The sequence below is a fragment of the Bombina bombina genome, chromosome 1 (assembly GCF_027579735.1).
Source record: "Bombina bombina isolate aBomBom1 chromosome 1, aBomBom1.pri, whole genome shotgun sequence".
NCBI lineage: Eukaryota > Metazoa > Chordata > Amphibia > Anura > Bombinatoridae > Bombina > Bombina bombina.
This window is the reverse complement of record NC_069499.1, coordinates 744,363,175-744,388,986: the sequence shown is the minus strand read 5'-3', so window position 1 is coordinate 744,388,986 and position 25,812 is coordinate 744,363,175. Positions and strand designations below refer to the sequence as shown.

The window sequence follows — 25,812 nt, the reverse complement described above, 5'->3', positions numbered from 1 at the left end:
GCCATATTAGCGTGCGTCCCCTGAGCGGGAGGCGAAGGGTCTGACACTTGGGGAGAGTTAGTCGGCATAACTTCCCCCTCGACAGAACCCTCTGGTGATAATTCTTTTATAGATAAAGACTGATCTTTACTGTTTAAGGTGAAATCAATACATTTGGTACACATTCTCCTATGGGGCTCCACCATGGCTTTCAAACATAATGAACAAGAAGGTTCCTCTGTGTCAGACATGTTTAAACAGACTAGCAATGAGACTAGCAAGCTTGGAAAACACTTTAAAACAAGTTTACAAGCAATATAAAAAACGTTACTGCGCCTTTAAGAAACACAAATTTTCCCAAATTTTGAAATAACAGTGAAAAAAATGCAGTTACACTAACTAAATTTTTACAGTGTATGTAATAAGTTAGCAGAGCATTGCACCCACTTGCAAATGGATGATTAACCCCTTAATACCAAAAACGGAATAACAAATGACAAAAACGTTTTTTAAACAGTCACAACAACTGCCACAGCTCTACTGTGGCTTTTTACCTCCCTCAATACGACTTTTGAAGCCTTTTGAGCCCTTCAGAGAAGTCCTGGATCATGCAGGAAGAAGCTGGATGTCTGTGTCTGTAATTTTTGCTGTGCAAAAAACCGCTAAAATAGGCCCCTCCAACTCATATTACAACAGTGGGAAGCCTCAGTGAACTGTTTCTAGGCAAAATTCAAGCCAGTCATGTGGAAAATACTAGGCCCCAATAAGTTTTATCACCAAACATATGTAAAAAACGATTAAACATGCCAGCAAACGTTTTAAAATACACTTTTATAAGAGTATGTATCTCTATTAATAAGCCTGATACCAGTCGCTATCACTGCATTTAAGGCTTTACTTACATTACTTCGGTATCAGCAGCATTTTCTAGCAAAAAATTCCATCCCTAGAAAAATATTTTAACTGCACATACCTTATTACAGGAAAACCTGCATGCTATTCCCCCTCTGAAGTTACCTCACTCCTCAGAATATGTGAGAACAGCAAAGGATCTTAGTTACTTCTGCTAAGATCATAGAAAATTCAGGCAGATTCCTCTTCTAAATACTGCCTGAGATAAACAGTACACTCCGGTACCATTTAAAAATAAACTTTTGATTGAAGAAATAAACTAAGTATAAAACACCACAGTCCTCTTACGACCTCCATCTTAGTTGAGAGTTGCAAGAGAATGACTGGATATGGCAGTGAGGGGAGGAGCTATATAGCAGCTCTGCTGTGGGTGATCCTCTTGCAACTTCCTGTTGGGAAGGAGAATATCCCACAAGTAATGGATGATCCGTGGACTGGATACACTTAACAAGAGAAAAAGTCACCTGACTCCCCCAATGGCTGGGGCACTCACCACCTCCTATGACCAGACCCCTGCGGACTAGAAATGTTCCTTTGTCACGCAGTCGGCAATGCGGAAATGGAAACACGGAACGTAACCACGCCCGAACACGAGGTGAACCGTACAGTCCAAAAAAAGCGCGCCCAACCAAAAGGCCGCGTCACTTCCAAAGGCCAAAATGTTCCAAACCACAAGCCCAGTAAACCTCACACATAAGCAGGTTGAATCACATAAACATGATTATGAACTCCCCCTATTCAATAACCCCCCTCAGGAGATATTAACCCTCGATTCCAAGATACTAAAAGAGACTCAGAGACCCTTATGATATGTTAGGCCCGTAAGGTGGTAGCCTCTCTGGAAACATTCACATTACAGTACATTGATGAATAAAGTAAAATGAAACGATCTTACCGGAATCTACGCCGTGGAACAGGAACACGGCCTTTAAAGTGTGACGGATAGTATCATCGCCTCCGCCATGGACTTGAGAGAAGAAAGCAGGCAGCGAAGCGAAGTTCGACAATGCCGATTGCTTGAGGAGCTGTTAATATGAGTCGGGATGGTTTCGCAGAAAGAAACTCCCTGCATCTCCGGACCCTAACTTTCATCCAAGCCCTCACTGAGAGAGACTGACAGGACTACTTAAAACGCCTGTCCCATGACGAAGAGTACTACTCTCCATAAGAGACAAAAACAAAAATTAAAAATTCTGACACTTCTCTGCTAACCTCCTGGGACAAAAGGCAAAGAATGACTGGGCGATGAGGGGAGTGGGGGGAGTGTTTGGGCTTTTGGCTGGGTTGTCTCTGGTGGTAAGGTTCTTATTTCCCAAAAGTAATGAATGCAGCTGTGGACTCTTTCCATTTAAGAAAAAAACACGCCAAAGCCACAAGGACTGCACAGCCTGACAAAAAACATAATTTATGCTTACCTGATAAATTTATTTCTCTTGTGATGTATAGAGTCCACGGATTCATCCTTACTTGTGGGATATTCTCCTTCCCTACAGGAAGTGGCAGAAAGAGCACCCACAGCAGAGCTGTCTATATAGCTCCCCCCCTTAGCTCCACCCCCCAGTCATTCGACCGAAGGCTAGGAAGAAAAAGGATAAACCATAGGGTGCAGTGGTGACTGAAAGTTTAAAAAATATATGCCTGTCGTAATAAACAGGGCGGGCCGTGGACTCGATAAATCACAAGAGAAATAAATTTATCAGGTAAGCATAAATTATGTTTTCTCTTGTAAGATGTATCGAGTCCACTGATTCATCCTTACTTGTGGGATACCAATACCAAAGCTTTAGGACACGGATGAAGGGAGGGACAAGACAGGGACCTTAAATGGAAGGCACCACTGCTTGAAGAACCTTTCTCCCAAAAATAGCCTCCGAAGAAGCAAGTATCAAATTTGGAAAATTTGGAAAAAGTATGAAGCGAAGACCAAGTCGCCGCCTTACAAATCTGTTCAACAGAAGCCTCATTTTTAAAAGCCCATGTGGAAGCCACAGCTCTAGTAGAATGAGCAGTAATTCTTTCAGGAGGCTGCTGTCCAGCAGTCTCATAGGCTAAACGGATGATGCTTTTCAGCCAAAAGGAAAGAGAGGTAGCCGTAGCCTTTTGGCCTCTCCGCTTACCAGAATAGACAACTAACAGTGAAAATGTTTGACAGAAATCTTTGGTTGCTTGTAAGTAGAACTTTAAAGCACGAACCACATCAAGATTGTGCAACAGACATTCCTTCTTTGATGAAGGATTAGGACACAGAGAAGGAACAACAATCTCTTGATTGATATTCTTATTAGAAACAACCTTAGGAAGAAAACCAGGTTTGGTACGCAAAACCACCTTATCTGAATGGAAAATAAGAGAAGGGGAATCACACTGTAAAGCAGATAGCTCAGAAACTCTTCGAGCCGAAGAGATAGCAACTAAGAACAAAACTTTCCAAAATAGAAATTTAATATCAATGGAATGCATAGGTTCAAACGGAACCCCTTGAAGAACTCTAAGGACTAAGTTTAGGCTCCAAGGCGGAGCAGCAGGCTTAAATACAGGCTTAATTCTGACCAAAGCCTGACTAAAAGTTTGAACGTCTGGGACATCTGCCAGGCGTTTGTGTAGTAGCATAGACAAAGCAGAAATTTGTCCTTTTAGAGAACTAGCTGATAATCCCTTCTCCAAACCTTCTTGGAGAAAAGACAAAATTCTAGGAATCCTACTCTTACTCCACGAGTAACCTTTGGATTCACACCAATAAAGATATTTGCGCCAAATCTTATGATAGATCTTCCTGGTGACAGGCTTTCTAGCCTGAATCAGGGTATCAATGACCGACTCAGAGAACCCATGCTTTGATAGAACTAGGCGTTCAATCTCCAAGCAGTCAGACGCAGAGAAAATAGATTTGGATGTGAGGACGGACCTTGGATTAGAAGGTCCCGCCTCATTGGCAGAGTCCACGGTGGAACCAAGGACATGCCCACTAGGTCTGCATACCAAGTCCTGCATGGCCACGCAGGTGCTATCAGAATCACAGAAGCTCTCTCCTGCTTGATTCTGGCAACCAGACGTGGAAGAAGAGGAAGCGGTGGAAATACGTAGGCCAGATAGAAGGACCAAGGTACTGCTAGAGCATCTATCAGTACCTCCTTGGGATCCCGGGACCTGGACCCGTAACGAGGAAGTTTGGCATTCTGACGCGACGCCATCAGATCTAATTCTTGTGTGCCCCATAGCTGAATCAGCTGAGCAAATACCTCCGGATGGAGTTCCCACTCCCCCGGATGAAAAGTCTGACAACATAGAAAATCCGCCTCCCAGTTCTCTACTCCTGGAATGTGGATTGCTGAGAGATGGCAAGAGTGATTCTCTGCCCATCGGATTATTTTGGTTACCTCCATCATCGCTAGAGAACTCCTTGTTCCTCCTTGATGATTGATATAAGCTACAGTTGTGATCGTGTCCGACTGAAACATGATGAATTTGGCTGCAGCAAGCTGAGGCCATGCCTGAAGTGCCTTGAATATCGCTCTCAGTTCTAGGATGTTTATCGGAAGAAGAGATTCCTCCCGAGACCATAAGCCCTGTGCTTTCAGGGAGTTCCAGACTGCACCCCAGCCTAGCAGGCTGGCATCTGTCGTTACAATAAGCCACTCTGGCCTGTGGAAGTACATTCCCGGAGACAGGTGGTCCTGAGAAAACCACCAGAGAAGAGAATCTCTGGTCTCCTGGTCCAGATGCAGTTGAGGAGATAAATCTGCATAATCCCCATTCCACTGTTTGAGCATGCATAGTTGCAGTGGTCTGAGGTGTAGGCGGGCAAAAGGAACTATGTCCATTGCCGCTACCATGAGTCCGATTACCTCCATACACTGAGCCACAAATGGCCGAGGAATGGAATGAAGAGTTCGGCAAGTGGTTAAGAGTTTTGATTTTCTGACTTCCGTCAAATATTTTCATTTCTACCGAATCTATCAGAGTCCCCAGAAAGGAAACTCTTGTGAGAGGGAAGAGAGAACTCTTATGTTCACCTTCCACCCGTGAGATCTCAGAAAAGCCAACACAATGTCCGTATGAGACTTGGCTAGCTGAAAAGTCGACGCCTGAATTAAGATGTAGTCTAGATAAGGCGCCACTGCTATGCCCCGAGGTCGTAGAACCGCCAGAAGGGACCCTAGCACCTTTGTGAAAATTCTTGGAGTCATGGCTAACCCAAAGGGAAGAGCCACAAACTGGTAATGCCTGTTTAGAAAGGCAAATCTGAGAAATTGATGATGATTTCTGTGAATAGGGATGTGTAGATACGCATCCTTTAAGTCCACGGCAGTCATATATTGACCTTCCTGGATCAGAGGCAGAATAGTCCGAATGGTCTCCATCTTGAATGATGGAACCTCGAGGAACTTGTTTAGAATTTTGAGATCCAAGATTGGTCTGAAAGTTCCCTCTTTTTTGGGAACCACAAACAGGTTTGAGTAGAACCCTAGTCCCTGTTCCTCTTTTGGGACTGGGCGGATCACCCCCATGGTAAGCAGATCTTCTACACAGCGAAAGAACGCCTCTCTCTTTGTCTGCTTTACAGGCAATCGAGAAATATGAAATCTCCCCCGTGGAAGGGAGTCTTTGAATTCCAGAAGATATCCCTGGGACACAATTTCTAAAGCCCAGGGATCGTGAACATCTCTTCCCAAGCCTGAGCGAAGAGAGAGAGTCTGCCCCCTACTAGATCCGGTCCCGGATCGGGGGCTACCCCTTCATGCTGTCTTAGAGGCAGCTGCAGGCTTCTTGGCCTGTTAACCCTTGTTCCAAGCCTGGTTAGGTCTCCAGACTGACTTGGATTGGGCAAAATTCCCCTATTGCTTTGCATTAGAGGAAGCCGAAACGGAACCACCCTTGAAGTTCCGAAAGGAACGAAAATTACTTTGTTTGATCTTCATCTTATTTGATCTATCCTGAGGAAGGGCATGACCATTCCCTCCAGTGATGTCTGAAATAATCTCTTTCAGTTCAGGCCGAATAGGGTCTTTTCTTTGAAAGGGATGTTCAAAAGTTTAGATTTGGATGACACATCCGCAGACCAGGACTTAAGCCATAACGCCCTGCGTGCTAAAATGGCAAAACCTGAATTCTTTGCTGCTAATTTAGTCAGTTGAAAAGCGGCATCTGTAATAAAAGAATTAGCCAATTTAAGGGCCTTGATTCTGTCTATAATCTCCATCTGAAGAGCCTCTTCTAGAGCCTCAAACCAGAAAGCAGCTGCAGTAGTTACAGGAACAATGCACGCAATAGGTTGAAGAGAAAAACCCTGATGAACAAAAATTTTCTTCAGGAGACCCTCTAATTTTTTATCCATAGGATCTTTGAAAGCACAACTGTCTTCGATAGGTATAGTTGTATGCTTAGACAGAGTAGAAATAGCTCCCTCCACCTTAGGGACTGTCTGCCAAGAGTCCCGCATGGTGTCCGATATGGGAAACATTTTCTTAAAAACAGGAGGGGGAGAGAACGGAATACCTGGTCTATCCCACTGCTTAGTAACAATATTCACAATCCTCTTAGGAACTGGAAAAACATAAGTGTAAACAGGAGCCTCTAAATATTTATCCATTTTACACAATTTCTCTGGAACCACTATAGGGTCACAATTATCTAGAGTCGCTAATACCTCCCTGAGCAATAAAGGCCGTCATATCAGAATCTGTCTGAGGAAGCGTCTTTCCTGAATCAGAAATGTCTCCCTCAGATAACAAATCCCTCACCCCTACTTCAGAGCATTGTGAGGGCATATCAGATACGGCTACTAAAGCGTCAGGCGGCTCAGCATTTTTCCTAAACCCAGAGCTGTCCCGCTTTCCTTGTAAACCACGCAGTTTCGATAAAACCTCTGTGAGGGTTGTATTCATAACTGTGGCCATGTCTTGTAAAGTAAAAGAATTTGACGCACTAGAGGTACTTGGCATCACTTGTGCGGGCGTTACTGGTTGTGACACTTGGGGAGAGCTAGATGGCGAACCCTCATTTACTTCTGACTGAGAATCATCTATTGCTCTATTTTTAAGTGCAAATATATGTTCTTTATAGTTTATAGACATATCAGTACAATTGGGACACATTCTAAGAGGGGCTTCCACAATGGCTTCCAAACATATTAAACAAGGATTTTCCTTGGTGTCAGACATGTTAAACAGGCTAGTAATGTAACAAGCAAGCTTGGAAAACACTGCAATCAAAGTAAAAAACACTTAGAAATAAAACGGTACTGTGCCTTTAAGAGGAAAAAAAGCTGCACCAGTTCTGCAAAACAGTGTAAAAAAGCAATAAACTTAACAAAACTTTTACAGTAGCATTATAAAGGCTTAGTAACTTTGCACAGCTATGCAAATAAACAATTAACCCTTTAATGGCAAAAACGGATTAAAAAAACATTAAACCCAGTAAAAAAGACTTTCAGCACCATGCCACAGCTCTGCTGTAGCTCCTACCTGCCCTTCAGAACGATTTGTGGGGGTGAAAAACTTCTTTAACAACCCTCAAACACAGCAGAAACGACAGGAGAAGCAGTGATATGTCTCGGGAAAGGAAACTGCGCAACTGAGGCGTGAAAATAGGCCCCTCCCACCTCACTCGATGTTTTGAGGCCTACCAGAGAAACACCAGAGTGTCTTTAATTAACCATGTGAGTTACAAAACTCAAAACCAAACCACAATGACCCCTTTAGTCCCATCAAAAAACGTTATAATTGCATCAATAAACAAAACGTTTTTTCCGAAGTGTCACCAGTAACTAATGAGCCCTTCAAGCAAGCTGAAATTCCTGTTAAAGTATCTGAATACAGCTTATACTTCCCTCATGGGGATATTGCCAGCCTTTTCTAGATTTAACACAGTCTGTCTAGAAAAATATAGACTGAACATACCTCATATGCAGCTTAGTGTTCAAACCTTTCTCCCAACTGAAGTTTTCCTATACTCTTCAGGCCATGTGAGAACAGCAGTGGATCTTAGTTACAAAGTGCTAAGATCATCATCCTTCTTGCAGAAATCTTCATCCCTTTTCTGCCAGAGAGTACATAGTACACACCGGTACCATTTAAAATAATAAACTTTTGCTTGAGAAGTAAAAAACTACATTTTAGTCAGCACATAGCTCTTTGCCCTTCCTAGCAGTTAAGCAGGCAGAGAGAATGACTGGGGGGTGGAGCTAAGGGGGGAGCTATATAGACAGCTCTGATGTGGGTGCTCTCTCTGCCACTTCCTGTAAGGAAGTAAGGATGAATCCGTGGACTCGATACATCTTACAAGAGAAAAGACCGTTATGTTCCGATATAGCCAGGAGCCCAAATATGCCCAAATACACATTAGCAGACAGAATCACAAATAACTTGATTAAAGTCCCCCCTGTTCAATAACCCCCCTCAGGAGATATTAACCCTCGATTGCATAAGATCAAGGAGTCCCACTGAGACCCGGACTTCTTCATTTTACTTTACACATCTTAAGTAAAATGAAACGATCTTATCGGAATCTACGCCGTGGAACAGGAACACGGCCCTTCAAGTGTGACAAATAGGAGCCTCGCTTCTGACATGGACTTGAGCGAACAAAGCAGGCAGCGAAACTCGTGAACGCTAATTACTAAGGAGCTGTTAATATGAGTCGGGATGGTTTCGCAGAAAGACTCTCCCTGCATCTCCTGACTAACTTTCATCCATGCTCTCACTGAGAGGCTGACAGGACTACTTAAAACTCCAGTCCCATTCCGAAGAGTACTACCCTCCATAAGAGACTATCTTTAATCTTCTGACACTTCTCTGCCAACTTCCTGTGACGAAAGGCAAAGAATGACTGGGGAATGAGGGAAGTGGGGGAGGTAGTTAAGCCTTTGGCTGGGGTGTCTTTGCCTCCTCCTGGTGGCTAGGTTCTGAATTCCCAAAAGTAATGAATGCAGCTGTGGACTCTCCCTGTTTAAGAAGAAAATTGCATATATTTAGAACAATCCAGTAATCTGAGTATTTGCAGTTTTTAGATTTTTCAACATGTTCTGCAACAACAGGAGCTGAAATTTGTATGACAACTTTAGATAAATCCTGAGGGGCTTACCTTGCCTTGAAGAACTCTGCAGAGTGGCCGAAGAGGAAGAGAAGCGTTTACTAATGCCAATTTCTGTCTGTTTTAAATTTGTCGTTGAGGTAGAGTGCTTGCTAGCTAAAGAGAAATTAAAGAGGGGTTAAATTTAAAAAAAAAAAAAAATGATTACCTGATAATTTAATTTCCATCTGTATGGCAAGAGTCCACAGCTGCATTCCTTACTTGTGGGAAATACTGAACCTGGCCACCAGGAGGAGGCAAAGACACCCCAGCCAAAGGCTTAAATACCTACCCACTTTCTAATATTCCCAGTCATTCTGCCGAGGGAACAAGGAACAGTAAAAGAAATATCAGGGTGAAAAAGGTGCCTGAAGAAAAAAAAATCAATTTTAGGGCCGCCCATCGGAGAACACGGGCGGGAGCTGTGGACTCTTCCCATACAGATGGAAATTAAATTATCAGGTCAGCATAATTTATGTTTTTCATCTTAATATGTGAAGAGTCCACAGCTGCATTCCTTACTTGTGGGAAACATATACCCAAGCTCTAGAGTACACGGAATGCTAACGGGAGGGAAAAAAGAGAGGCGGACCGTAATCTGAGGGCACCACAGCCTGCAAAACCTTTCTCCCGAAGGCTGCTTCAGCAGAAGCAAAAACATCAAACATAAAATTTTGGAAAAAGTATGTAAGGAGAATCAGTTAGCCGCCAAATCTGATCCATAGAGGCCTCATTTTTGAAGGCCCAAGATAAAACGACTGCTCTCGTAGAATGAGCCGTAATCATCAAAGGAGGCTTATGTCCCGCCGTCTCTATGCTAAACGGATGACACTCCTCAGACAAAAAGATAAGGAAGTCGAAGAGGCCCTCTGACCCCTGCGCTTCCCGGAAAAGAGAACAAACAGAGAAAGAGTTTTGTGTAAATTCCTTCGTGGCCCGAAGATAGAACTTCAAGGCACAAACCACATCCAGAAATACGTTGTAAACGTTCCTTCGACAGAGGAGGATTAGGACATAAGAAAGGAACCACAAAGTCTTGATTGATGCTGCGAATTGACACAACCTTAGGAAGAAAACCTAACTTGGTTCGTAGAACAGCCTTATCGGCATGAAAAGCCAGATAAGGAGGGACGCATTGCAAGGCAGCAATCACAGATACTCTGCACGCAGAAGCAATAGCCAGTAAAAAAGGAACCTTCCAAGACAACAATTTAATGTCTACTTCATGCATAGGCTCCAACGGAGCCAGTTCCAAAAGTTAAAGAACAAGATTTAAACTCCAAGGAGGAGCCTTAGATCTAAACTCAGGTCTGATCCCAGCAGAGCCTTAACAAATGGCTGCACATCTGGAAGCTCAGCGAACCTCTTGTTCAGTAACACAGACAGGGCTGAAAACTGTCCCATCAGGGGACTTGCAGAAAAGTCCTTCTCCAAATACATCCAGGAGAACAGAATAAGTAGGTCCTCCACACCTTATGATAGATGCGACGAGCAACCAGCTTACGAGCTTAAATGAGAGTAAAAATAACTCAGAAAACTCTCTCTTGGCTAGGACTAAGCGTTCAATCTCCACGTCTCCACGCAGTCAGCCTCAGAGAATCTAGACATTGATGAACAAATAAACCTTGGTCAGCAGATCCCTGCAACAAGGCAGCTTCCAGGGAGGAGATGATGACATCCCCACTATATCCGCGAACCACATCCTTCACGGACAAGACGGAGCAATCAGTATCACTGACGCCTACTTGACTCGAGCCCCTACACTAGGAAGTAGTGGCCACCGCCGGAAAGAATAAATTAGATTGAATCTCCAAGGCACCGCTAATGCATACGTTAGCTCCGCCTGAGGATCCCTGTACCTCGACCCATATCTGGGTAGCTTGGTATTGAGAAGTTATAAGATCTTCCTCTTGCAAATCTCTGCAAACACTCGGGATGGAGAGACCATTCTCCCGGATGGGAGGATTGTCTGCTGAGGAAATCCGCTTCCCAGTTGTCCACACCCGGAATGTTAATCGATAACAGCAAACAAATGTGGGTCTCCCCCACACCAGATTCTGAGATACTTCCCCCATAACTAGGGAGCTTCTCGTTCCCCCCTGATGGTTGATGTAAACAACAGAGGATATATTGTCTGATTGGAATCTGATTAACTGGGAAGAACCCAGCAGAGGCCAAGCCTTCAGAGCATTGTATATTGCCCGAAGATCCAAAATGAGATCAGGAGGGAGCTTTACCTCCTGAGACCAGAGGCCCTGTGCCTTCCTGGCACCCCAAACAGATCCAAATCCTGACAGACTCGCAACCGTAGTCACAATCACCCAGGATGGTCCTGAGATGGACGTCTCTCAGGACAAGTGCTCCGGATAAAACCACCAAGAGAACGATTCTCCCGATTGGTTGTCCAGAGAAATCTGTGTAGACAAATCCGAATGCTCGCCATTCCACTAGTTCAGCATGCGTAGTTGCAACAGTCTGATGTGAAACCTGGCAAAGGAAATGATGTCCAAGCTGGACACCGTGAGACCAATCACCTTCATACACCAAGCCACTGATGGCCTTAAGGAGATCTGGAGGGCAAGACATGTTGAAGCTAGCTTGCAACCTCTCTGGTCTGTTAGAAATATTCTCATGTCTATGGAGACTATTATAGTACGCGACAATTCTACCCTGGTACTTGATACAAGAGAACTCTCTCTAGATTATCTGCCATCCATGGGATCGAAGAAGACAGAGGAGATATTCTGAATGGTCCACTCTTCGAAAAATGTCTTTAGCTAGACCAAACGGAAGGGCAATAAACTGGAAGTGCTGGTTCAGGAATGCAAACCTTAGGAACTGGAAGTGGTCCTTGAGGATTGGTACGTGAAGGGAGCATCCTTCAGATCTATCGTGGTCATGAACTACCCCTCTCAAACGAGGGGAAGAATGGACCTTATCTCCCCTATCTTGTAACCCTGAGCTATGACCTCCTCCATGACCCATGGATCCTGCACGTCCCTTACCCAAGTTACTGAAAAGAGCGACATACTGCCCCCTACACGATCCACAAGAGGACCGGGACCGCCCATTCATGGCGACGTAGACTCGGCAGGCTTCTTGCTCTGCACGCAATTAATTACAGGACTGAGCCGGCTTCCAAGAGCTCTTGGTTTGCTCTGGCTTAGCGGAGAACTGCTGACATGGGCTTCATCAGCACGAAAATCGTCCCTTAGATTAGTTCATATACTCTTGCGGTAGGAGGGCACCCTTGCCCCCTGTGACCGTGGAGAAAATGGAGTCCAGGCCTGGACCAGACAAAATCATTCCCTTAAAGGGAGGAAAGAAGTTTAGACTTCTAAGTCATATACACAGACCATGACTTCACCCAGAGCACGACGGGTCTGAACAGAAAAAGCTGAAGCCATAGCATTCAAGCAAATAAACTGCCTAATCGCAGCACAGATAAAAGAATTAACAACCCTCAAGGCCGTAAATCTTTTGAGTAACGTCGAGGGGACCTTCTACCCCAATCAAATCCTACAAGGAGTCACATCAGAAGGTAGTTTCTCCGGTAACCGCGGCAACAGCCGCCGCCGGTTGAAACAAATATCCTGTATGTTGAAACATCTTTCTTAACAGAGTTTCCATCTTTTATCCATGGGCTCTTCAAACGAAGAACTATCCTCAAGCGGGATAGTATGTTTAGCAAGGCTGAAGATAACGCCATCCCTTTTAGGGACGGAACCTCACAACTCCATTGAGAGTCCAGGACCGGGGACAATTTGTTAAAGGGAGAAGGAATCCAATCCTGTCCCATTCATTCATAATAATGTTCGCCATCTAACAGGAGCAGGGAAGGATAAGATACCACCCTGTCCGCAAACTCTACTCAATTTAGGAATTAAAGGTTCATCAGGCAAGTTGGCCTCTGGAACCTCTGAATTCGCCAAAAACTTCCTTTAGTAGAAAGCGCAAATTCCTAAACTAAAGTCTGGTTCCTCTGCAGCCGGAGGTTTAGAGGCAGCAGACTCCGACCAAGAATGTTCATACTCTGAAGTCTCAGAAAGAACTTCATCCTTCGATAACCCTCAGTTAAATACAATAAATTATCTGATGTACTCTGGGAAGGAGTGAAATATGTAACCTTTCGCTTGCGCTTAGCAGGGCGAGGTAAAGCATTAAAGGCCGCAGACACCGCCGTCTGAACTGCGCAGTAACGTCTGGTTAAAAAAAAAGCCCCCTCCCGATGGAGAATCAGCAATGCTACGGGAAAACTGCATGTGTAGAGATATAAGAATGTAGGGTACACAACTCACTGGACGGCAACTCCTCAGAGGTGGACCACTCCGTGGTATCAAACATGTTTGATATCACATTATCAAGGCATATGGAACATAACAGAGGCCAGAACGAAGGCCACCTCACCATATAAATAGGAATTACTTAATATGAATAGAGGGAGTGTCCTCTAAAGTAACAGAATCCTCCATCGCTAGTGCAATAACCGGAGAACTAGAGAAATAAAACATCTTATTTTATTTAAAAAAATGCACCCTTATACCAGAATGGCTGGGGCGCTCACCACCTCCTATGACCCAGACAGTACAGAGATTTATGACTCCTCTCTGATAGACACCAGGTCAGGAAAAAGGGAATGAATCACATGGTGCACAATGCAGGACCGTCCCTGCTATGAGAAAGCACGCCAAGCTTGTAAGCTGCATGGCTCTCAAAGTGAAAGTGAAACTTGTATATTCCATAACAGCCTATGAGCCCATAACCTCTCACACATAAAAGCAGCATCAAATCAATAAACATATAAGATTATTCCCCCTATTCAAACCCCCCCCTGAGATATTAACCCTTGATTCTATACAGATAAAAGGAGTCACACTGTGACCCTGTATTCTTGCGTTATCATACATGTATAAAATATGAAATGATCTTACCAGAATCTACACCGTGGAACAGGAACATGGCCCTTCAATTGTGACAGATAGTAGCATCGCTTCTGACATTGACTTGAGTGAAGAGAGCAGGCAGCGAAACTCGTTAACGCTGATTGCCTATGGAGCTGTTAATATGAGTCGGGATGGTGTCGCAGAAAGACACTCCCTGCATCTCCGGACTCTAACTTTCATCCATGCTCTCACTGAGAGGCTGACAGGAATACTTAAAACTCCAGTCCCATCTCGAAGAGTACTACCTTCCATAATAGACTACTCCGAAATCTTCTAACACTCTGCCAACCTCCTGTGATGAAAGGCAAAGAACGACTGGGGTTATGAGGAAGTGGGGGAGGTATTTAAGCCTTTGGCTGGGGTGTCTTTGCCTCCTCCTGGTGGCCGAGTTCAGTATTTTTCACAAGTAAGGAATGCAGCTGTGGACTCTTCCCATATTAAGATGGAAAGAATGCTATTTACAAGTCAACAAACTTTAAATAAGAAATTCACGTATACAAAAAAAAAATAATTTAAAGATTCATAACAGAACTCTAGGTGCCAGTCAGTGACGTCATGTACTCTATGGAAGCCGAGTTTGCACACGGTTACTCCTGTGTGGCAAGTGAATTCCACACAAGAAGAGTTTGCAAAGGGGTTTGCGATAAATTTATTGAACTGCAGCAAATAAAAAATAAAAAAATTTAATGGAACTATATTACAAAGTAAAATGTTTATTAAAGGGATAATAAACCCACATTTTTCTTTCATGATTCAGACAGAACTGCGCAAGTGTAGTTCGTTACAATCTTTGCGCGCTGCTTACTCACTGTAAAAAAAAAAACATTTGCTGATGTCGTCCCTGCAGTAAACGGTGAATCACTATGGTGAAGCAGATTCACTTTTTAAGCAGCGCAAAAGAGCGCAGCTAACTGCATTTGCGCAGTTCTACTTCAAGCATATGCAGCTTAAATTTACCAGCACAGGAGCATGCTAGCAGCAGGTAACATAGGGCGTATGGTGCAGCTCCTAATGGATGCAATAGCTGCATGTCAAACTGAAGTATAAGAATATCTGACACAGAGGCAGCATCGAGGCAGGGAACATAACCACAGAAAAAAGGGGGTATAACACTAGATATAGTGTGTTTCTAATAGAAATACTGGCATCAATTTGTATATATTTAAAAGTACTTTCATTCTATGTAAATTAACTTAAGTGACTTTACCATAACATTAAACGAAAAATAAGTAAGTTTCAGATTTTTTTTCCGCTTTCAAGCAATTAATGTATGCAAATGACGTTCTAATTTGTACCATGGGAAGTGATTTTATGGGGTTTTTTTTTATAAAGGAGGGGGTTAGAGCCCCATAACTCTCCTTAAAATACAGAGGGCAATGAGACCCAATACTTAAAAAGAGTGGAAGCCCCTTTCAAATGATGGATCTGAGGCAGCTCTACGTAGCAGGTAAATGCCATAGGAAGTGACTACTAAGTGACTTTTTAGGGGCTCTGGGATCAAAATGGATAACACCCCTGTGTAAGCAGCTAAATAGGGAATGCATCTGTCTTGAAAGGTTAATTATGGAGAAAGCATTAAAAAACATCATTTATGTATACCTGATAGATTATTTTCTTTCAGGATGATGAAAGTCCATAGGGAAGCCTTAACACGTGGGATATATTTCCCACCAGTAGGAGGAGGCCAAGAACCCACACAGGAGCTTTAATCCCTCCCACCTCCCAATCCTACTCAGTTTAACATATAGACGAGCAGAGAAAGGGAGACAGATAGGTAGGAAAGACAAAAGCAGGGTCTAAAGGGAAACAAATTAGACCTATCACCCAAAAAAACATAATTTATGCTTACCTGATAAATTTATTTCTCTTGTGGTGTATCCAGTCCAAGGATCATCCATTACTTGTGGGATATTCTCCTTCCCAACAGGAAGTTGCAAGAGGATCACCCACAGCAGAGCTGCTATATAGCTCCTCCCCTAACTGCCATATCCAGTCATTCGACCGAAGACAAGCAGAGAAAGGAGAAACCATAGGGTGCAGTGGTGACTGTAGTTTAAAATTAAAAAATACCTGCCTTAAAATGACAGGGCGGGCCGTGGACTGGATACACCACAAGAGAAATAAATTTATCATGTAAGCATAAATTATGTTTTCTCTTGTAAGGTGTATCCAGTCCACAGATCATCCATTACTTGTGGGATACCAAAGCTAAAGTACACGGATGAAGGGAGGGACAAGGCAGGTACTTAAACGGAAGGTACCACTGCCTGTAAAACCTTTCTCCCAAAAATAGCCTCCGAAGAAGCAAAAGTATCAAATTTATAGAATTTTGAAAAGGTATGAAGCGAAGACCAAGTTGCCGCCTTGCAAATCTGTTCAACAGAAGCCACAGCTCTAGTAGAATGAGCTGTAATCCTTTCAGGAGGTTGCTGGCCAGCAGTTTCATAAGCTAAGCGGATTATGCTTCTTAGCCAAAACGAAAGAGAGGTTGCCGAGTAGACAACAAACAAAGCAGATGTTTGACGAAAATCTTTAGTAGCATGTAAATAATACTTTAAAGCACGAACCACGTCAAGATTGTGTAATAGACATTCCTTCTTTGAAGAAGGATTAGGACACAATGATGGAACAACAAATCTCCTGATTGATATTCTTATTAGATACCACCTTAGGTAAAAACCCAGGTTTGGTACGCAGAACTACCTTATCTCCATGGAAGATCAGATAAGGAGAATCACATTGTAAGGCAGATAACTCGGAAACTCTACGAGCCGAGGAAATAGCTACCAAAAAAAGAACTTTCCAAGATAAAAGTTTGATATCTATGGAATGAAGAGGTTCAAACGGAACCCCTTGAAGAACTTTAAGAACCAAATTTAAGCTCCAAGGCGGAGCAACAGGTTTAAACACAGGCTTGATTCTAACTAAAGCCTGACAAAATGCCTGAACGTCTGGAACATCCGCCAGACGCTTGTGCAAAAGAATAGACAGAGCGGAAATCTGTCCCTTTAAGGAACTAGCTGACAATCCTTTTTCCAATCCTTCTTGGAGAAAAGATAACATCCTGGGAATCCTGACCTTACTTCATGAGTAGCTCTTGGATTCACACCAATAAAGATATTTACGCCATATCTTATGATAGATTTTCCTGGTGACAGGCTTCCGTGCCTGAATTAAGGTATCAATGACTGACTCGGAGAAGCCACGCTTTGATAAAATCAAGCGTTCAATCTCCAGGCAGTCAGTTTCAGAGAAATTAGATTTGAATGGTTGAAAGGACCTTGAAGTAGAAGGTCCCGTCTCAGCGGCAGAGTCCATGGTGGAAAGGATGACATGTCCACCAGATCTGCATACCAAGTCCTGCGTGGCCACGCAGGCGCTATCAAGATCACCGATGCTCTCTCCTGCTTGACTTTGGCAATCAGACGAGGGAGCAGAGGAAACGGTGGGAACACATAAGCCAGGTTGAAGGACCAAGGCGCTGCTAGAGCATCTATCAGCGTTGCCTTGGGGTCCCTGGACCTGGATCCGTAACAAGGAAGTTTGGCGTTCTGGCGAGACGCCATGAGATCCAGTTCTGGTTTGCACCAACGATGAATCAATTGTGCAAACACCTCCGGATGGAGTTCCCACTCCCCCGGATGAAAAGTCTGTCGACTTAGAAAATCCGCCTCCCAGTTCTCTACACCTGGGATATGGATAGCTGATAGGTGGCAAGAGTGAATCTCTACCCAGCGAATTATCTTTGAGACTTCTAACATCGCTAGGGAACTCCTTGTTCCCCCTTGATGGTTGATGTAAGCCACAGTCGTGATGTTGTCCGACTGAAATCTGATGAACCTCATTGTCGCTAGTTGAGGCCAAGCCTGAAGAGCATTGAATATCGCTCTTAGTTCAAGAATGTTTATTGGAAGGAGTGTCTCCTCCTGAGTCCATGATCCCTGAGCCTTCAGGGAGTTCCAGACTGCTCCCCAGCCTAGAAGGCTGGCATCCGTCGTTACAATTGTCCAATCTGGCCTGCGAAAGGTCATTCCCTTGGACAGATGGACCCGAGATAGTGTGATAACCAAAAGTTATCTAATAGTGTGATGATTTAAATATGGAAAAATAAAGGTTTTGTTGCTCTTTTCTTAAAATAAGCAAGAGAAAATGATTTATTAAACTTAAGGTGAGTCATTAATTTAGTAATTGATAGAATATTATGAAACTTCACTAAGGTATGAATATATAAATATTCAGGAAAGATTATGAGTAACTGAGATTTAAGTTCAGAGAAAGTCATATGTGTTACAAAATTATGCAACAGTAAATGCTGATTAAAGCAGATAAAGCAAAGCAAAGGATTAGACTGCTTGATAAAGTAAAGGTAATTTCTTCACGCACTCACACTTTCACGCAATAAAATATATACACAGTCCAGACATACTAGCTTGAATCCCAAACCGCAATCTACTGAGACAGATGAGAATCACAATAAAGGTTATAGGTATCTCCAATAACAAACAATGGTGTTTAAGGTTTAACCTTTATGAATGAATAAATTGTAGCGTGGAGAGCGGTACTTATCTTAACAGTAGCGGTGGTAAGAAGCGTGGGGAGCGGTAATGCCTTTTGGATATAAAGGCTGAGAGGTAAGTTGCAGCTCTTAGGTTCAGCGTCTGTTTGGTGTGAGCGCGACTTCGGCGTGGTGAAAGAAGTTCCGTTTGGCGGATGAATCCGGAAGATGGTCCCGGTCAGGATAGAGGCAAAAGTAGATACCCAGCGGGTATCGAAGGCGAAGTAAAAGACCTGAAGGTTAAGCAACAAATGCACAATTTGGTAGTAGCTCCACAGAGGAGCAAGGAGAAGTGAAAAACAGCTTCAATTTTCAGGCCCTGATTAATGGGTAAGCACTTCCTTAAATAGGAAGGAAGTGCTAATGCAGGTTTTTAGATTTAAAGGGATATCACATGCCCCCCTCCTCAGGGAATCACCCCTGGGGATTCTGCGTGAGGTTTAAGTGGATATTTCTTATGGAAGAACTTGATCAATCGGGGCGAATGGACTTCGGAATGAATGAGCCAGGAGTTTTCCTCAGGGCCGTAACCTTTCCATTTAATGAGATATTCCAGTTTATTTCTGTGTATCCTAGAATCCAGTATGGATTCAACCTCGAATTCTTCTTGATGATCAACCATAACAGGTGGTGGCGGAATAGAAGAAGGATGGTTTTCGGTTGGGAATGGTTTCAACAATGAGATATGGAAAGAAGGATGTATTTTGTAGTCTTTTGGCAGTTTAAGTCTAACCACATTGGAATTTATCACATGTTCTATTGGAAACGGACCCAAGAATTGATTCGCAAGTTTCTTGCTAGGAACTTTGAGTTTAAGATTTTTTGTTGAGAGAAGTACTAAGTCCCCAACCTTATAATCAGGACCCCTACGATGTTTTAAGTCATAGTATGATTTTTGATATTGTTTGGCTTCATATAGATGTCTTTTCAGGACAGTTAACCTTTCGTGGAGGTTAGATGTAAATTCAGTAGCTGTGGGAGAGTTTACAGATTTGTTAGAGAGAGATATAGTGTTTGGGTGGTAACCATATGTTGCAAAAAAGGGAGTAGTTTTGATTGAAGTACTTATGGAATTGTTATATGTGAATTCGGCCATGGGAAGAAAAACGGTCCAATCATCTTGGAGATGTGATATGTAACATCGTAAGAATTGTTCTATGGTCTGATTAAGTCTCTCTGTGAGTCCATTAGTCTGGGGATGGAAAGCAGTGGTATAAAGGTGGTCAATCTTTAGCAATTTACACAGAGATCTCCAGAAGGATGAGGTAAATTGCGTTCCCCTATCTGTAATTATGTTGGAGGGTAAACCATGTAGTCTGACTATATGATCGATAAATACCTTAGCCGTAGTCATAGCTGAGGGTAATCCCTTAAGTGGGATAAAATGAGCTAGTCTGGTTAAATGGTCAATTATTACCATGATAGTATTATATTGTTGAGTGAGTGGGAGTTCAACAATAAAATCCATGGCTATGGTACTCCATGGTTTATCTGGGATAGGCAGAGGTGTAAGTAGACCAATTGGTCTCTTATGAACTAATTTATTTCGGGCACAATTTTCACATCCTGATACATAGTCATATATATATTTGTTCATGCCAGGCCACCAGAAATTACGTCGGGTTAGTTCAATGGTCTTTTTAATTCCAGGATGACCAGACATTGTATCATCATGGGTGTGTGTGAGTATTGATGATCTCATGCTCTTGGGTATATACAATTGACTGTTATGATAGTACAATCCAGATTGAGAGTCTTTAACACAAGTTTGGTGGGGTATTGAATCTTGTTTTAAAGCCTTGTGAACCTCTTGTTCTATAGGTGTCAGGACGCCTATGATTTTTTCAGGAGGGATAGTAAAATTAGGTGGTTCATGAGTTAAGCTTTCGTTTATACGTGATAAAGCATCAGCCTTAGTATTTTGACTGCCTGGTTTGTAGGTAATTATAAAGTTAAAACGGTCTAAAAATAGAGACCATCTCGCTTGTCTGGCTGTCAAAGTCTTGTTCTTTTTTAAATATTCAAGATTCTTATGGTCAGTAAAAATAATGAATGGAAGTTTAGATCCTTCTAGGAGGTGTCTCCATTGTTCAAGGGCACTCTTTATTGCTAACAATTCTTTGTCCCCCACACTATAATTACTTTCTGCACTAGTTAAGGTTCTTGAATAAAATGCAATGGGGTGAATTTCCCCATTCTCAACTTGTTGTTGGGAGAGTACTGCTCCTATGCCAGTATTAGAGGCATCTGCTTCAAGTTGGAATTGGAGATCAAAGTTGGGTAGTGATAAGATTGGTGCTGTAGAAAATAACTCTAAGTTTTTCGAAGGTTTCTTGAGCTTTTTGAGACCATTTAAATTTTTGATTAACACTAGTCAGTTGTGTCAGTGGTCTTACTATTGAAGAAAAGTTTTTAATAAACTTTCGATAAAAATTAGCGAAACCGATAAAGCGTTGTAACGCTTTTACAGTAGTGGGAGCTGGCCAATCTTTAATGGCGGACACTTTGTCAGGATCCATTTGTACATGGTTAGGAGTTATTATATAACCTAAAAATTTTATCTTAGAGACATGGAATACACATTTTTCTAATTTAGCATATAATTTGTGCTCCTTGAGACGGGTGAGTACCCATCTTACATGCTTTTCGTGATCAGAGGGTGTTTTGGAGTATATTAGAATATCATCTAAGTAAATTATAACACAGATGTCCATAAGGTCGTGGAATATTTCATTAATAAAATGCTGGAATGTTGCAGGAGCATTGCTTAAGCCGAAGGGCATTACATTATATTGAAAGAGCCCATAACGGGTTCTAAAGGCGGTTTTCCACTCATGACCTTCTTTCATACGGATAAGATTGTAAGCCCCCTTAAGATCAAGTTTTGAATAAATTGTAGCTTCGTTTAAACGTTCTAATAATTCGGGTATGAGGGGTAGAGGATACCTGTTTTTAACAGTAATTTCGTTTAAAGCTCTATAATCAATAATGGGTCTTATTGTACCGTCCTTATTGCGTACTAAGAACATTCCAGCAGCAGCTGGAGATGTTGAGTGGGATATAAAACCTTTTCTGAGATTGTCGTCTAAATAGGAACGTAAGTAAGTAAGTTCCTCTTGTGAAAGTGGGTATATTTTTCCGTGAGGAATTTGAGAGCCCGGTATCAGATCAATTGGACAATCAAACTCCCTATGAGGGGGGAGGTTTTCTGCCTCTTTTAGATCAAACACCTCTGCCAGATCCTGATAAATTTCTGGTAGTTCAGATTCAATAGCAGAGATTAACTGATATGGATAACATGTTTTTAAACAGAATGGTGATGCTAATGATACCTGTGGAGTGGACCAGTCAATGCTGGGGTTATGTTTTTTTAACCATGTAAAGCCAAAAATAAGTGTATGCATGTGGATGGAAATTAAGTCAAAAGTAAGATATTCAGTATGTCCATTGTCAGTTGTCACTAGTAAAGGTATCGTTTGATGAGTAATGGGACCATGTTGTATGAGGGATCCATCAATAAGTTTAACAGAGACTGGTTGTGCCTTGCAAACAGTAGGAATTTTATTTAAATCAACAAAAGATATATCGATATAATTTCCGGCTGCCCCAGAATCGATCAATGCATTAGACTGCACGTTTTTCTGATCCCACTGTAAAGAAAGGTTAAGAGTCAATTGAGGGTTTTGAGTGAAGTATAAAATATTATGTTTTGAATGAATCTTACCCTTCTTCTGCTTTTGAAGAATTGGGCAATTATTAACTGAGTGTTCTTTTTGCCCACAATATAAGCATAGATTCTCAGATCTGCGTCTGGCCTTTTCTTCAGGTGTTAAAGGTCCTTTTATGGCTCCAATCTCCATTGGGGTCTGATTAGAAGTACCCTTTTCCTGGTTGGGTGTGTAAAGATACGGACGTCTAGGTGGTACGTCACAGGTAGCTCTCTCAGCCTTCCTTTCACGTATTCGCCGATCCAGGGTAGTACTTAATTTCATCAGTCCATTCAGGGTTTCGGGCATCTCCAAACGGGACAACTCATCTTTTAACAATTCTGAAAGGCCCAGTCTGAACTGGTTCTTCAAACTAATTTCATTCCATTTAGAATCATCTATCCACATTTGGAATTCAGTAATATAATCTTCTATATTCCTCTTACCCTGTTTTAGGGATCTCAATTTCGTTTCTGCCGTCATCTGTGAATGAGAGTCCTCATATAAGGATGTCATGGCTAAAAAAAATTCTTCCAAGGAATCTAAGATTGGATGGTTATTCTCAAAATATCTATTAGCCCATGAGCGAGGCTCCCCCTGGAGGAAGGAGATGGTAGTACAAACCTTGATTCTCTCAGAGTGATAAGTTTTAGGCCTTAATGAAAAAAGTAATTTGCAAGCATTTTTAAAGTCTCTATATTCACTTCGTTTACCAGAAAAGGGTTGAGGATAGTTAATGTGAGGTTCAGGGACTTCTGAGCTCTTGGCTGGTAAACATTCTTTTACTAGAGTTTTAAGTGCTTTATTTTCTGATTGTACCTCAGTTAAGGCCCTGGCTAGATATTCTAATTTTTGATGGATGTTGGTGAATTCATTTTTTATTTCACTAGGATCCATCCTATATTTTACAGGTTATAACCTTATAGGCCTGAAAATTCTGTGATAACCAAAAGTTATCTAATAGTGTGATGATTTAAATATGGAAAAATAAAGGTTTTGTTGCTCTTTTCTTAAAATAAGCAAGAGAAAATGATTTATTAAACTTACTTATTTAAGGTGAGTCATTAATTTAGTAATTGATAGAATATTATGAAACTTCACTAAGGTATGAATATATAAATATTCAGGAAAGATTATGAGTAACTGAGATTTAAGTTCAGAGAAAGTCATATGTGTTACAAAATTATGCAACAGTAAATGCTGATTAAAGCAGATAAAGCAAAGCAAAGGATTAGACTGCTTGATAAAGTAAAGGTAATTTCTTCACGCACTCACACTTTCACGCAATAAAATATATACACAGTCCAGACATACTAGCTTGAATCCCAAACCGCAATCTACTGAGACAGATGAGAATCACAATAAAGGTTATAGGTATCTCCAATAACAAACAATGGTGTTTAAGGTTTAACCTTTATGAATGAATAAATTGTAGCGTGGAGAGCGGTACTTATCTTAACAGTAGCGGTGGTAAGAAGCGTGGGGAGCGGTAATGCCTTTTGGATATAAAGGCTGAGAGGTAAGTTGCAGCTCTTAGGTTCAGCGTCTGTTTGGTGTGAGCGCGACTTCGGCGTGGTGAAAGAAGTTCCGTTTGGCGGATGAATCCGGAAGATGGTCCCGGTCAGGATAGAGGCAAAAGTAGATACCCAGCGGGTATCGAAGGCGAAGTAAAAGACCTGAAGGTTAAGCAACAAATGCACAATTTGGTAGTAGCTCCACAGAGGAGCAAGGAGAAGTGAAAAACAGCTTCAATTTTCAGGCCCTGATTAATGGGTAAGCACTTCCTTAAATAGGAAGGAAGTGCTAATGCAGGTTTTTAGATTTAAAGGGATATCACAGATAGCCACCAGAGAAGAGAATCCCTGGTCTCTTGATCCAGATATAGTAGAGGGGACAAATTTGTGTAATCCCCATTCCACTGACAGAGCATGCATAGTTGCAGCGGTCTGAGATGTAGGCGTGCAAACGGCACTATGTCCATTGTCGCTACCATTAAGCCGATTACTTCCATACACTGAGCCACCGAAGGGCGAGAAGTGGAATAAAGAACACGGCAGGAATTTAGAAGTTTTGATAACCTGGTCTCTGTCAGGTAAATCCTCATTTCTACAGAATCTATTAGAGTTCCCAGAAAGGAGACTCTTGTGCGAGGGGATAGAGAACTCCTTTCTTCGTTCACTTTCCACCCATGCGACCTCAGAAATGCCAGAACTATGTCCGTATGAGACTTGGCAATTTGGAAATTTGACGCCTGTATAAGAATGTCGTCTAAATAAGGGGCCACTGATATGCCCCGCGGTCTTAGGACCGCCAGAAGTGACCCCAGAACCTTCGTAAAGGTTCTTGGGGCTGCAGCTAACCCAAAGGGAAGAGCTACAAACTGGTAATGCCTGTTCAGGAAGGCAAACCTGAGAAACCGATGATGATCTTTGTGTATCGGAATGTGAAGATAAGCATCCTTTAAATCCACTGTAGTCATATATTGACCCTCCTGGATCATAGGTAGGATGGTACGAATAGTTTCCATCTTGAATGATGGGACTCTGAGGAATTTGTTTAAGATCTTGAGATCTAAAATTGGTTTGAAGGTTCCCTCTTTTTTGGGAACCATAAACAGATTTGAGTAAAATCCCTGTCCCTGTTCCTCCTTTGGAACTGGATGGATCACTCCCATAACTAGGAGGTCTTGAACACAGTGTAAGAATGCCTCACTCTTTATCTGGTTTGCAGATAATTGTGAAAGGTGAAATCTCCCTTTTGGAGTAGAAGCTCTGAAGTCCAGAAGATATCCCTGGGATACAATTTCCAACGCCCAGGGATCCTGGACATCTCTTGCCCAAGCCTGGGCGAAGAGCGAAAGTCTGCCCCCTACTAGATCCGTTACCGGATAGGGGGCCGATCCTTCATGCCGTCTTAGAGGCAGCAGCAGGCTTTTTGGCCTGCTTACCTTTGTTCCAGGTCTGGTTAGGTCTCCAGACCGACTTGGACTGGGCAAAAGTTCCCTCTTGTTTTGCATTAGAGGAAGTTGATGCCGCACCCGCCTTGAAGTTTCGAAAGGCACGAAAAACAGAATTTATGTTTACCTGATAAATTTCTTTCTCCTACGGTGTGTCCGGTCCACGGCTTCATCCTTACTTGTGGGATATTCTCATTCCCTACAGGAAATGGCAAAGAGAGCACACAGCAAAAGCTGTCCATATAGCCCCCCCTCTGGCTCCGCCCCCCAGTCATTCGACCGACGGTTAGGAGAAAAAGGAGAAACTATAAGGTGCCGTGGTGACTGTAGTGAACAAAAAATAAAAATTTTAAACCTGACTAAAAGCCAGGGCGGGCCGTGGACCGGACACACCGTAGGAGAAAGAAATTTATCAGGTAAACATAAATTCTGTTTTCTCCTACATTGGTGTGTCCGGTCCACAGCTTCATCCTTACTTGTGGGAACCAATACCAAAGCTTTAGGACACGGATGAAGGGAGGGAACAAGTCAGGTAACCTAAACGGAAGGCACCACAGCTTGCAAAACCTTTCTCCCAAAAACAGCCTCCAAAGAAGCATAAGTATCGAATTTGTAAAATTTGGCAAAAGTATGCAGAGAAGACCAAGTCGCTGCTACCAGAGTGAAGGGGCCTTTCTGACTAGATTAGGC

At 42.5% G+C, this 25,812-nt stretch overlaps 1 protein-coding gene across 1 annotated transcript in view; it reads right to left on the bottom strand.

Moving 5' to 3' along the window:
- Window positions 1–8,860: 8,860 nt before the first annotated feature.
- Window positions 8,861–25,812, bottom strand: part of MAP7D3 (MAP7 domain containing 3) — a 45,055-nt gene continuing 28,103 nt past the window's right edge. The window contains exon 6 of the mRNA XM_053714762.1: window positions 8,861–9,078. Coding sequence (XP_053570737.1) covers window positions 8,861–9,078 — 218 coding nt within the window. The remainder of the gene's footprint in view (window positions 9,079–25,812) is intronic.